This window comes from Mauremys mutica, chromosome 7 (genome assembly GCF_020497125.1).
Source record: "Mauremys mutica isolate MM-2020 ecotype Southern chromosome 7, ASM2049712v1, whole genome shotgun sequence".
NCBI lineage: Eukaryota > Metazoa > Chordata > Testudines > Geoemydidae > Mauremys > Mauremys mutica.
In genome coordinates this window covers 61,211,065-61,225,415 of record NC_059078.1, presented here as the reverse complement: position 1 = coordinate 61,225,415, position 14,351 = coordinate 61,211,065, and the positions used below count along the sequence as shown (strand labels likewise).

General features: G+C 49.6%; 1 protein-coding gene across 7 annotated transcripts in view; it reads left to right on the top strand.

The window, feature by feature from the left end:
* The window catches only part of ARHGAP22 (Rho GTPase activating protein 22), a 282,538-nt gene that overhangs the window by 209,753 nt on the left and 58,434 nt on the right, over positions 1-14,351 (top strand). For 4 of the 7 annotated variants that reach the window (XM_045025803.1, XM_045025805.1, XM_045025808.1 and 1 more), the window contains one exon: positions 9,600-9,776. In XM_045025803.1, coding sequence (XP_044881738.1) covers positions 9,600-9,776 — 177 coding nt within the window. Of the gene's footprint in view, positions 1-2,895; positions 3,045-6,907; positions 6,963-9,599; positions 9,777-14,351 lie in introns of those variants that run through there. The other 3 variants (XM_045025807.1, XM_045025806.1, XM_045025804.1) reach the window with 3 other exon arrangements.

The window sequence follows — 14,351 nt, the reverse complement described above, 5'->3', positions numbered from 1 at the left end:
GGTTTCCTAAGTTTTGCAAAGTGTGATAGAGAGCAAAACAGCAAGCCAACCAACTTCCAGAAACCCACTCTAGCAGCTCCCAGATCAGCTCAAATGGATTGAGTCAAAACAAGCCTAGGATGGGACATTTACTGCAACAGCATGTCACCTCCTACTGTCCATTCCCTGGTCAGGTCTCCATTGCAAAGTTCTGCCAGCATAGCTATCAGCCGGAGGTGTGAAAAATTCTCACTCCTCAGCGACATAGTTCTGCCAGCAGAACCCCGGGATAGACATGGCTCTGCTGACAGAAACTGGGGAGATGGTGTTACTGTGTGTGCAGACAAGCTGCTTCTGTCAGAACAAAGAGCATCTACAGGAGGGGGCTGTGCGGCCATAGCTATGGCGACATGTGCTCTGTACTGTAGACATAGCCTTAGCTCTTCACAGAGCTCTTCCAATCCACATGCCCGCTACTTGTTCCCCTGTCCCTGCCGCTCCCTCAGGGCCTTCCTGCTTCTCGTACTTTTTTCAGACAATTTCAACCTGTCCTAATGGAACTTTCCAAGATCAGCTTCCTATTGACCTCTCACCCCACGGATGCTTCTGTTCCCAGCAATCCTTCCCTTCTGTCAAAGGGCTAACATACAGAATAAGCAGCAGTGGAGAAGAAAAGTCACCCACTCCACGATCATCCCATTATGGTTAGAGATGGGCCAAAATCCCACATCCCACTCCTCTAGCTGTGGATTATCTGGATCTGGGTACTCTAGCCATAATGGTGTTTGGTGGGGGATCAAAGCCAGCCATAATCAAAGGCAGTGAGTGGCAGGATTGAAATAGTTGCTCATGTGACCGTCCCAAACGCTGTGACTGACCCGCTCCACAGCAACCGTGCATCTCCTGCTCGCACTGGAGACACCTGATAGTTCATCTGTCCTTTTCTGAAATCCAAGATCAAGGCTGGTTTTGTGCCACTTTGCAGAAACAGATCCCCCCAATCTAGTCAGCTAACCTTGGAAAATTCGTTCACCTCCTTGTTCACCTTCTCTTCTTAGCAATGCGATCTTCAAGCCCTGAATGTATTAGTCGCCTTGCTGACACAAAGAGCAGGCCCAGGACGAGGAATCAGTGCAGCTCATCTTTCTAGCTGTGGATACTAGTTTTGCCCATTTGTCAAGATCATCGCTGCTGCTTGCATGCAATCAAAGGCTGCCTGTCGCAGCTTCCCCAGCCTACACAGCAAACAAGTCATCAAGATGTGACCATTTTCCTCCTTCCCTTCCCCGCCCCAGCCAACACTGTGATATGCAGCCTGTGGCTTCCATTCACTTCCTACCAGGTTGCAACAGTACGTGTACACAAAACTAGCCCCTGCAACCCACCTATGAACCAGTGCGCACAGCCATCCATGTGTAATGCAGAAATACACACACACACACACGCACACAAATACTCAAAACCTCTGATACACAAACATACACGTAAACACAGCAGAGTTTTGTGAGTAATGGGGGAGTGGTAAAATCAGTTGGAAAATTTATTCTGAAAATATAGTGGAACCCTTTAAATACATTCAAATATTACTCAGTCTTTTTGCTCAAATATAGGCAGTAAAATGGATGCAGTTTCAGGCATGCACACACATGCAGACCTAGGTGTGCGCACACACACACACGGGTGTGCAAATACACACAGACACATTCTAGGTCAGGACAGGCAAAGCTTAGTGGATATAAAAGGAATGTAGCTGCCTTTTCATCTCAACCTTGAACTCTACCTGACCCTGAAGCTATACTGAGCAGCAGAAGTGTTCTACTAACTCCCCTTTATTTTCCATTTCCACATACAATGGGCCCAATCCTGTTCCCACTGCAGTTCTTGCTGTTGCTTTCAGTGGCGGCAGGGTTGGGCTGTGTACCTTCACAAGAATGGGCGGACTCCAGCTTTCTAGTGCTGGCTCACAAGAGAACTTCTTGGAAGAGCCAAGTTCGTCGTGGGTGCATGGCAGGTGAAGTCATGCTGTGGTGGTTGGAAAGTGGATGAGGAATGACTCCAGGTGTGTGAATCTATTCTTGTGATTATCCTTTGTGGGAAATAGCTCTGTGAAGAGACACACCTAGTAGAGCTCCTGCTGTAGCTAGTTTGGAACAGGAGCACAGAGCAGGGCAGTTCTGATAGGGGGTGATGGCAGACTTGTGCTTTGTTCTGTAGTTCCTAGTGAATTTACAGCTGGTTTCACAGCTCTGGAGATATAAAGAGGAACAATGGTCCAGTGAGAAGAAAGAAGGATGGTCCAGTGGTTAGCTTGCTGGCCTGTGGTGCAGGGTTCACATCTCTGGTTCTGCCACTTACTCTCTGTGTGACCTTGGGTAACTCACTTTGTCTTTCTGTGCCTCGGTTCCCATCTGTATAATGGGATGATAGCCCTGCCCCGCCACACAGGGGAATGTGATGATAGATACAGTAAAGACTGAGATGCCCAGCTACTGTGGTGATGAGGGCTGTGTATATATACCATAGATAGATCTACTGAACAGTGCAGCACTGGCAATGTTAGAGAAAGCTTCCCCTCCATGCAGGCCATGAAGGGACCATCTCTAGGAGTCTGTTCTCCTTGCTGTTCTGGCAAGGGCTTCTGTATTGAAATGGCAATAAGGGCGCCGGTTGACCCCAGTTGCCGGCATGGCTTTGTGATGTGTTGTGGATATCCACCTGCTGACAAGAGCTTTGAGGTCACCAGCCAGCAGCTGAGAACACTGCTAACTAGGATCACTCTGTTACCTAGAGATGAAAGGCTCCATATTCCATTACCAGTGCTCCTGGGGCATCCAGTCCCTTAAGGTAATGTCGATCTAACTAAGGGAGTGGGTGTTGTGCATGAATTGTGCATTTATGGCTATTTACACAGTGACTGCTGCCGTTTACCAGGGTACACAGAAACGACGAGTCTGTAGACTCCCCAGGCAGGGCTGGGAAAGTGTTCATGTCTGGTGACATCTGCAGATCAAGCCAATGTATCCTGTTGTGGACTCAAGCATGCTGGTGGAAAGCTTCTATCTAAGGTACATCTGTAGCCCCCATTAGTGCAGTACCTAGAACACCTCATGCTTGATAATGGACTTATCTTCACAAAACCCCTGCGATAGGCAGGGCTATCATCCCCATTGTAGGCACAGAGCAACCAAGGATGGTGTCCAAGGTCATGCAGGAAACTGAACCCAGGTCTTCCAAATCCTAGGCTAGTGCCCTAACCACTGGACAGTGCTTCCTTTCCTTCCCCTCTGTAAGTGCAGGCAAGACCGCCCTGTCACCCACCCCCATTGAGCTGCCCACGCTCCCAGACTGTGTTTGTAACAGGATTCTTTATAAATCTAGTAGTGAAAATGACTCTTAGCCAAAGTACTGGGAATGCCTGCTGTGGTGAACCCTGCCCAACTAAGGAGAGATGGCTGAGTGTGCACAAGGGCTGGTCGTATTTGGACAGGAGATTAAGGATGCTGTGAGAAGTTCTGTTCAGGTGGGGATGGGAGTTGTTGTCTGTGTTTACCTGTTTCTAACAGGGTATTTCTTCCCCCTACATGAGGCAATGTAGTCAGCACCCTGGTCATTCCACACAGTAAGAAGTAATGGCTGTACACAGTCACTTTAAAGCAGGGATTCTCAAACTGAGGGTTGGGACCCCTCAGGGGGTCAAGAGGTTATTACATGTCAGCCTCCACCCCAAACCCTGCTTTGCCTCCAGCATTTATAATGGTGTTAAATATATAAAAAAGTGTTTTTTAATTTATAAGGGAGGTTGCACTCAGAAGCTTGCTATGTGAAAGGGGTCACCGGTACAAAAATTTGAGATCCACTGCCTTAAAGTCTCCACTGAGGGGAGTGGACAGCTGAAGGCAAGACTATTCTAACTACTATGGGCTTGAGTGTGTGCCCTGAGCATTGCAGCTGAACATTAGTTTATATTAGCAATGGACCCTTTCCACAAAGTACAGGTTCCAGGCTAGAGCTGAACGAGGACTTTTTGATAAGCGTTTTCAGTTCAGCCTGTTACAGAGAGAGATGAGGCTTGAGCTCAGTATCTGGATCCAAACTTCATATATCTATAATGAGCAGAACTGAAACAACTAGCTCCGAATCTCGCCAGACAAAGAAGTTTGAATGACAGATCCTAATCAGAGTTTTCCCAAAGACCCCAGGGTGTTTGGATTTGTACCATTATAAAGATAGCTTGGAGCTACAAACTTTGATCTGAAACCCCAGAACCAGATCCATTTTTGGCTCGGGGCCAGGAAAAGGAGCAGTTGTGAATTTCTGGCTAGGATATGGACTCCAAAAGTTTGTGGGGTTCTAGCTCTGTGGGTTTGAATCTTGCTACCATCTCTAGTTCCTGTGAATCCCAAGCCTCCCAAAAGCTGATGCATATTACAACAAAATAAATACACATGTTTAACTCCTGCCCTTTTCTGGACAAGTAGTGAGGTATAATTGTCAGAGACTCTGGGGAACCCTCTAACCCAGGGGTAGGCAACCTATGGCATGCATGCCAAAGGCGGCACGCAAGTTGATTTTCAGTGGCACTCACGCTGCCCAGGTCCTGGCCACTGGTCCAGGGGCTCAGTATTTTAATTTAATTTTAAATGAAGCTTCTTAAATGTTTTAAAAACCTTATTAACTAAACTATTGTCGTATGTAAAGTAATATATTATAGATTTATAGAAAGAGACCTCCTAAAAGCGTTAAAATGTTTTACTGGCACGCGAAACTTTAAATTAGAGTGAATAAATGAAGACTCGGCACAACACTTCTGAAAGATTGCCGACCCCTGATCTAACCTGTCCTGCTTGCTGCCTCTAGGCTGCAGTGAGAAGAGCCAGCAGTGAGTGGGAAGAAAAGGAACATGTCCAAAATGTCATGACAGAAAAGTCCCCTGTAGATAGGGCAGCAGGCACTCCACTGCCGTGCATGAGCCTTAAACGAACATGTCCTCTTCTAACAACCGTTTCTGAAGCACAGTCTATTTTTCTGCTTTGTATGCCGCTATAATTACCCTGCCCAACCCCAAGTGACTAGTGATGATGGGTTTTCCCACAAACAGCTGTAGGTTCACAACCGTGCTCCTATTTAAAGTACCCCTAGGAACTTTCACTCACTTTTCACAACTGAGCTCCCGATTAGAGTAAATTTGTAGGCCTAGTTATCATAACAGGAGATTGTAGCCTGATCCTCCTGACTCCAAGGACAGGCTCCATGACAATTGCCCAAGCAAGCCAAGACCCTTGAAAATGAAGCTCCCTTTCTAAAAACGTCTACTCTGTTGGGGGAAGCTGGGTTACACTGCCAGCAAATAGCGCCTGCTGGGAGCCCAGGTCATTTAAAAGCCACCTCCTTTCTGATGGCTGGGGTGAGAAGTCCAGCCCTGAACCTCTGCTTTTATGTGCACTGTGGGCTGTGAGAGGCCACCTACTAGTGATCTGCACTCCAGCAGGGAATCTGGCCAAGGTAACCCATTGATCCCCCAGCAGAGGGCCTGGAAATTGGGCTGGGAGAGACATTCTCTAAGGTCGTCGTTAGGTGGGGTGTGAGAGTGAGGTCTGTGGACTCTGCTGTAGCCCTGGTGCTAATGGAGGAGTCGGGCTACACGAGGACCTCCTCATCCTTCGTTTTTCTGCTCTGGCGGGTGTGTGTATGAGGGAGAGGGTATCCTAGAGGCCCCCCTGCATCCAAGCACAGTGATGTAGAGCCTCCTCTTTGAGAGCCAATTCCCACTAATGCAGGGGTGGGCAAACTTTTTGGCCTGAGGGCCACATTGGGGTTGCAAAACTGTATTGAGGGCTGGGTAGGGAAGACTGTGCCTCCCCAAACAGCCTGGCCCCTGCCCCCATCTGACCCCTGACTGCCCCCCTCAGCAGGGGCGGCTCTAGCTTTTTTTTGCCGCCCCAAGCACGGCAGTCAGGCTGCCTTCGGCGGCTTGCCTGCAGGAGGTCCCTGGTCGTGCGGCTTCGGTGTACCTGCCGCCGAATTACCGCAGAATCCGCAGAACCGGCGGACCTCCCGCAGGCAAGCTGCCGAAGGCTGCCTGACTGCCGCCCTCGCAGGGACCGGCAGGGCACCCCCCGTGGCTTGCCGCCCCAGGCACGCGCTTGGAGCTGCCCCTCAGAACCCCCGACCCATACAACCCCTCTGCTCCTTGTCCCCTAACTGCCCCCTCCCAGGACCCCATGCCCTAACCACCCCCTGGGACCTCACCCCCTATCCAACCCCCTGCTCCCAGTCCCCTGACTTCCCCAACCTCTATTCACACCCCTGCCTCCTGACAGGCCCGGGACTCCACGCCTATCCAACCCCCCTGTTTCCCGTCCCCTGACCCCTATCCACACCCCCATCCCTTAAGACTTTCATGCTTATCCAACCCCCCACACACATTCCCCATCCCCTGACTGCCCCCCAGAACCTCTGCTCCATCCAACCGCCCCCTGTCTGCCCCCTGGGACCGCCCACCCCTTATCTAACCCCCCGGCCCCAGCCCCCTTACCATGCCGCTCAGAGAAGCATGTCTGGCAGCCGTGCCATGCCGCCCAGCCGGAGCCAGACACGCTGCCGCGCTGCTCGGCAGGAGCGCACAACCCAGCCGCCCAGAGCGCTGCCTGCGCAGTGGCATGGCTGCGGGAGAGAGAGCACAGCGGGGGAGGGGCTGGGAGCTCAAGGGCCGGGCAGGATGGTCCTGCGGGCCGGATGTGGCCCGTGAGCCGTAGTTTGCCCAACTCTGCGTTAATGCCTACCTCCTGCTCTCTATCCCAACCATCTAAGCTGCAGGCAGCAGCAACTTTGGCTTCTGTTCCTGAACTCTTGTCTGCTTTTGTAACCTGCAAGACTCCCAGTTACCATGGTGATGGGTATGAGGTCAGTGCTTCAAGTAACAGTCAGGCATGAACACAAAGGTAGGGACGTGGGCTCCCCGAAGATCAGCAGGAAAAGGGCAGGTAGGTTGTCTAGTCCAGGGGTCGGCAGCCTTTCAGAAGTGCTGTGCCGAGTCTTTATTTATTCACTCTAATTTAAGATTTCGTGTGCTGGTAATACATTTTAACGTTTTTAGAAGGTCTCTTTCTATAAGTCTATAATATATAATTAAACTATTCTTGTATGTAAAGTAAATAAGGTTACTAAAAAGTTTAAGAAGCTTCATTTAAAATTAAATTAAAATGCAGAACCCCCCAGACCAGTGGCCAGGACCCGGGCAATGTGAGTGCCACTGAAAATCAGCTCGCGTGCTGCCTTTGGCACGCATGCCATAAGTTGCCTACCCCAGTCTAGCCTGTCATCCGTGGCGGGAGGGGGCAGGGTGGGTTACTCAGAAAGGAAGCAACTGAAGGGAAATCAGAAGTGGCTTGTCGCAGAGCGAGCTGGCCTTTTACAAGGGTTGGGGCTCAGCTGCATCTTTGCCATGGTTAATTTGTCTCCCCAGGTGGAGGGGGTGAGTGTTGGGGTCATCTGACTATACCAGGCCGGGTTGGGGGTTGGGATTGAGAGGAGAACAGAGTGGGAATCCCTGTCCTGACCTTTATAAAGAGTGGGAGGACAGGTGGGGGGCTGGGAAGAAGCAAAGCAGGTAGAGACTCTGGCATCAGATAGATCAGTTCTGACCGTCAGAAGGCAACAAGCAGGGGGCATAAAAACCAGAGCTGTATCTGGGCTTGGTGCCTGATTCTCCCCTCTAATAGGAATCCTAGTTCATAGATTGCACAGGACATAAATCATCTGAAAAATCCACACTGTGAAGCTTGCTAAGATGCTGGTGTGAGAAGGGTCAGAACTAGGCTGCATGTGGGGAGGGGAACTCGGGCTTTAATTTCGCTTGCAGTATCTACACTGCCATGCTGCCTTATTCTATGCGCTAAGATTCCATTGGCTTCTTGGTTCAAGTTAATTCCTTTTTAGAAAACAAGGAAACCCTAGGAGTTTGGATTCATGCGGCCCCTTTCGTTTTGCAAATCAGTGCCTGGCCTGTGAGTTTGTTTAAGCTAAGCAACAATTAATAGCAAGAACAAGCATTTCCTTGGCTTACAGGCAGCTTGTAGCCCTTCCAGCACACTCCCTTCCCCAGATTAACTAGGATTTAGTAGGTATAAATTCTGTTTATATTAAGGTAGTTCCATAGAAACCAGCGCATACCATCGTCCCTATTCTTATCTCTGAATTCCATGAACAAGCAATCTCGGCAGCTCAGCTCAGGGCGACAGTTCCTGCTTTTCCAATAGACCTAATATTCCAGAGACAAGTGAGTATGGAGGTGGCAGTGACGAAACAATGAAGACACTGTCCACAGAACAAAGTCAAAGGCAGTCTCTGTGGAAGGGGGAAACTCCAAGCCATTAGTGACAGCTTATGGGTTGGCCAGTCTCTTCAGCCTCTAGATAGAAATTGCTCCAGTACACCTATTGTGTGTCCTCATGTGGGCCCTCACTGGAGTGTATCCAAGTCTGGGGCACAAGGTGGGGGGAGGGGAAGATTCCCACTAACTGCAGTGTGCATTGCGTTGGGCCCTGTGTACTGCAGTGGAGAGGGAAAATAGGAGAATGGGCATGGATGGTGGTAGTCTGAGCATCCCTGGATGAACAGCATACAGGCAGGCTGTGTGTATTTGATGTCCTGGCCAATAGCTTTTCTGGGGCGTCACCCGTCAATCATGTATGAAGTAGAGGTAGGCCTGGATCTGAATTCCAAATTGGACCCCGTCCTCTGAATTTCTGACAGGAGAGTCAGGTTCAAATCTTAAACTCCCTAAAATGCCGGTTCTGGGGGATCCAAAATCAGAAGGGGTGGGAATGTGGGGGCATACTCTTCCAGCTCCAGATTCAGAAGTGGCTCCAGATGTTGGAAATCTCATGAGAACAGCTGGTCTTGTGAGATTTCTGCTACTCAAGTTGTTAAAATCTCATAATCTCTCAGTCTCCAGGCTCCTTGATGACAGCTCCAGAGGTTCCAGTGGCCATCCAGCCTTAACCTGAGCTGTAGATCTGGTTCAGCTCAAAGCTGGAGTCTAGATTTGATCTGGATCCTCCTGGACATGGCAGATTTCAAATTCTGCTGGTACTCTCATCATGCCTAATGTCTAGCTTTCTGATTTGCTCCAGTGATGATCTTGATTGTTAAATCTATCACTGGGGTAATCGTAGCCAGATGCCCACACCTTGATTCCTCTCTCTTGCAGCATGTGAAGCCTACAACTAAATTGTCCAGTACTGTCTTCCCTCTGGCACCCCAAGGGCACTGAATCACCCTAAAGAGGGTGGAGCCAACCCTCTCCATATCTCAGCACAGACATGCATAGCTGGCCTCTGGCAGGAAGGCTGGGCTGCACTGTCCTTAGAGTAATGCAGTTTACACCTATCCCCTGCATGTTGGTGAGCCTAGCGGAATGTTCTGCCAGCAGCACCCACTGGGACACTGGCTTCACGCCAGGCCACGGACCTGCACCCTACATGATCCTGTACATCAGTGCAAAATGGGCACCAAGCGAACTCAGCGAGGCTGGATTGGGTGAGGCCAGTCGTGGTCTTAGAGACAAGGGTTCACTCCTGGGCTAGATGCTAATCGAGATGTGTGTTTTGTTTTTTCAGGTGGTGCGGGAGACCGAGAAAAGATGCCTGTCAATCATGAAGCCTTCCTGCTCATGGCTAATTCCCAGAATGAGATGGAAGATTGGGTGAAAGCCATCCGGCGGGTCATATGGGCTCCCTTTGGTGGAGGTATTGCACATAGCTCACATGCACGTAAATTAAAACTGTTGCCTCAAGGTAAAACATATTCTTGTGATACTAGGATACGTGGAAAGCACAATTTGGGGGCGGGGTGAACCCACATTTCTCCCCCTCTGCAGTATGTAAAACTGCCCCCACCAAAGAAGCTGATTGGTGAAAGAAATAACATTGTATTATTAATTATTATTATTTTTATTATTTTATTATTTTAACTCTCATTGTTTACAGCTATTTTATTCCCTTGTCCCTGACTCCGCCTCCTCTTTCCTTTTTTGCTGAGAAGGAGGGTGTCCAGTCACCTCCATTCTCCACCACTGGGCCAGATGCCCATTTCCAAACTCTCAGGACATCTGAAAGGCAGCATCACCTTCCACTTGACAAAGATAGGGCCCAATCCTGCAGCCTGTGTGCAAGTGAAGCTCCCATTGACTTCAGTGGGTGTCTTTGTCTGTGTAAGGACTGCAGGGTCAGACCCAGGACACACCTGAGAGGGTAATCAGTGTTGCCAACTTGTGTGATTTTTTTTTTTTATCTTCAGTCTCATGATTTTGATCTTTTTACCTAAATCCTCTGCTCCTAGACCCCTGTGATTACACAAGACTTTTTAATGCTGAGATTAAGTTTCTGTCCCTTCTGGCTGTGGGGAAAAGCTTGAGAATGTGACCCCTGTCTATCCGGAAGGCTCAGCCATCACAAGGCCAATAAAAAAAACAACTTTTTTTTAATCTCATGATTTTATGCCAGTCTGCTGATTTTGGCGGGGACTGACTCATGTTTTGGAATGCCCAGGTTTGGCTGTATTGAGGAATGTCAGGAGCCAGAGGCAGGGCCGCCCAGAGGGGGGGCAAGAGGGGCAATTTGCCCCGGGCCCCACAGGGGCCCCCACGAGAGTTTTTTGGGCCCCGGGAGCGGGGTCCTTCACTCACTCCGGGGAGCCCGGAAAACTCTTGTGGGGCCGGGCCCAGGAGCTTCTTCTGCTCCCGGTCTTCACTGGCGGGGGGTCCTTCCGCTCCGGGGCAGAAGGACCCCCCACCGGCGAATTACCGCCGAAGCGGGACCCGCCGCTGAAGTTCAGCTCGGTCTTCAGCGGTAATTCGGCGGCGGGGGGCCCTTCCGTTCCGGGACCCGCCGCCGAAGTGCCCCGAAGACCCGCGGTGGGGGCCCCCCGCCGCCGAATTACCGCCGGAGACCTGGCTGCACTTCGGCGGCGGGTCCCGCTTCGGCGGGGCCCCCACCGCGGGTCTTCGGGGCACTTCGGCGGCGGGTCCCGGAACGGAAGGGCCCCCCGCTGCCGAAGACCCCAGGCCCCCGGAATCCTCTGGGCGGCCCTGGCCAGCGGTTGTCTCACTGGTAATGTCTCCCTTCCTCTGAGGCTCTGCCTACCCTAGGCAGAAGCATCCAGGTCCTCAAGGGTATTTTGGTGCCTAACTTACATCAACATCAGTGGGACTTGGGCAGCTAAATACCTCTGACAAGCTAGGTCAAAGGCCTTGCTGCCTATCTGACTGTAGTCTATGCTTGCTGTATCTCTACAGTGCCCTGGAACAGCTGTTGTACCATGGGCACAACATCTAGGACAAGGCCTCTGCCTCAGTTCGGCTGGATGTAATCTAATGTGCTACAGGGTCCCCACAAGCAGCAGGATGCATTGATTCAGCTGCTCCTCCTAAGCCCAGCCCACAGTGCCATGCCCACATTTTCAGTTTACCCCAAAGACGCCTCCTCCAAGGGTGTCAGGAATCCCAGAATGCACCGGTGCAACCACAGCTAGAGATTGTGCTTTTAGTGGAGCCTGTGTAGGTCTGTTAGAGGCAACTTTAGCTGGGCCACACAGCAAACACTGCAAGAAAAACTGAGACAAGCAGCAATTCAATGCAGGAGATGTCTCTGTGACAGTGTCCTCCTCCAGGGCAGATGACATCAGTGCTCCTGCTGTCGTGTGTTTGGGTATTTTTATTGTCAAAGTGACCAAGGACTTACCAGTCTCTTGAAATAATACCAGGCTGACATCTACACTTAGGGGTAAATCCACGGGCTCTGGACTCAGCATTGCCAACCCTAAGGAATTAGGGTGACCAGATGTCCCGATTTTATAGGGACAGTCCCAATTTTTGGGTCTTTTTCTTATATAGGTTCCTATTACCCCCCCACCCCCGTCCCAATTTTTCACATTTTATTCACAGAATCATAGATTTTTAGGGTTGGAAGGGACCTCAGGAGATCATCTAGTCCAACCTCCTGCTCAAAGCAGGACCAATCCCCAAATCCCTAAATGGCCTCCTCAAGGATTGAATTCACAACCCTGGGTTTAGTAGGCCAATGCTCAAATTGCTGTCTGGTCACCCTATAAGGAATCCAAAGATCTGCATTTAGGCCCAAAAAGCTCAAGATTGATTTCAAAATCAAGAGGGTTTTTTAATACATTTTGGGGTTTTTTTGCTTGGCCTTCTGGTTTCTGAGCCTCTGAGGTGCACGCAAGCTTCCAAGCATTCCTCTGCAACCATGAGGGCTAGAAACTTATGGGGGTTTTTAAAGAATAAAATCTGATGTTCTCCCATAATCCCATGACTCCAGGAGTTGGAGCTTTAAGAAAAAACACCAACTATCATCAGACTGAGAATAAATCATGAGAGGTGGCAACGCTGTAGACTAGGAGCTGGATAATAAAGAAGGAAAGGCAGCTACCCAGCTTACCAGGGATGTCAATGAGAGCTGGATCAGGCGCTGTAATAATATTAATATCTAGCTCTCATCATCAGTAGATCTCAAAGCACTTTATAAAGGAGGTCAGTATCACTATCTCCATTGTATAGATGAGGAAACTGAGGCACAGAGCAGGGAAGTGACTTGCCCAAGGTTACCCAATAGGCCAATGGCAGAGCCAAGACTAGAACCCAGGACTTCTGAGCCCCATTGCACTACCCTATTTGCTAGATCAGAGAGCCATAACAATTTAATTGCAAGCAGTTGACTTTTTTTTTTTTTTAAATTCTGGTTATTTCATTTCAGCTCATTGACCAGTATTAATTTTAAATAATGCCTAACCCCATTCTGGCTATCATGCCTGCCTGTTTTATCTGTCTCTCTTCCTTTCTCTCATATTTATAGCATGCCAATCACCAGGAGATCTAGTCGCTACATTCGTTTCTGAAGTATTTCATCAGGCTTTGAGGAAATGACCAAATTCACCCACACCCCTTCCCTGGAATCAGAGCAGGGCTCTTTGCATGGGGTATTTCAGCCTAGCTCACTATATGGAAAGGCTGTAAACAAAGCTGTCTCTCTTTGTGTTTTAAGTTAACCGAATAATTTTAACTCCGCTTCACTGCCACCGCTCCTAATTTGAGAGCCAAGTCTTATCAGTCGACACGTTTTAATATTTGAAACGGGGGAGGAAAAAATCAGACTTTATTATTAATATGTAAATATCCAGCCCTGGAGAAGGTTGATAGGATGTGAAAATGAATTATGCCAAGATAAAAGGGGCGGCTTAGCCACACACTTTCATCTTTGCTAATGTATTGAAGAAAGTCCTAAATCAAAGAGGATGGGGGACATGTTGGTGCGGGCACACGAACCGGCACAGCCTTTCAAAAAAGAATCCGAAAACTCCCCAAAGCTGCTGAGGATCCCAAGTCATTAATTGGAGACAGGTGCAGACTTAAAAGCCACACAGAGTTTATGCTTTGAAACAACTTTTAAATTTGGCCTTAAAATAAAATCCATGGGCTCCTGAGCCTGTTGGAGAAGGCTGGCTTGCTTAGGGCCCATGTGGTTTCTAAGATTCCCCTGGTTTCAGGGCCTGGGATCCGTGCATCTAGTCAGTTGCTGCCAGAACAGAGGTTTTGGGGAGCTCAGCTTTGGAAAGGAGTTGTGTGCATTGAGTTTGTTTGTGGCTGGTTTTTATTTTAAAGAGCAGACATTTAAAATGAATGGATAAAGCTGGGCTGTGAAGTGTTAGTCAGGCTTGATTAAAACTCCAGCTGACCCTGCCTCACTCTCTCAGAAACAAATCTCTTGTTTGCACCACTGCTGTTCATGGAGTTACTCTGCAAATTACACCCCGGAGCCAAGAGCAGAATCTGCCCGCTGTGGGGCACCTGTGTGTGACTCCATGACAGACATGCAAGTCAGACCCACAAATGCTGCTGCATGCCTCCCCTCCTTGCCACTAGGGGCGCCCTTCTCTTTCAATGGAGAGTTGCCTCCAGTCCCCAAAGGCCTGGTGTTTTCTCCCTACTGTCCCTTACAGCGTGTTTGCTGCTGCACTGCAGAATGGTGCAGTGTGGTCCAGTGGTTGCAGCACAGACCTGCAGGGATGCAGGGTACCATGGACTTGCTGTGCAATGCTGGGTTTAGCTGCACCTCCCAGCATCCACCAAAGCCAGCTGTGTGATGCTGCTTTGGCAGAGGGGAAGAGTGAGGTTATCACTTCAGTGGCATGGTAATGCTTGCTCATTCCAGCAAAAGCCAGTGAGTATTGGCTGCTTTAAGCAGGGCCTGGCTGGTTGTTCACTTCCCCTGGGGTTCTTGTTCCTTCATTGTCTCACCTAATGAAGTCCCACTCAGGTTGGCTGAGGGATTGAAGCTAGGGCCTGTGCTTCTGAAAGC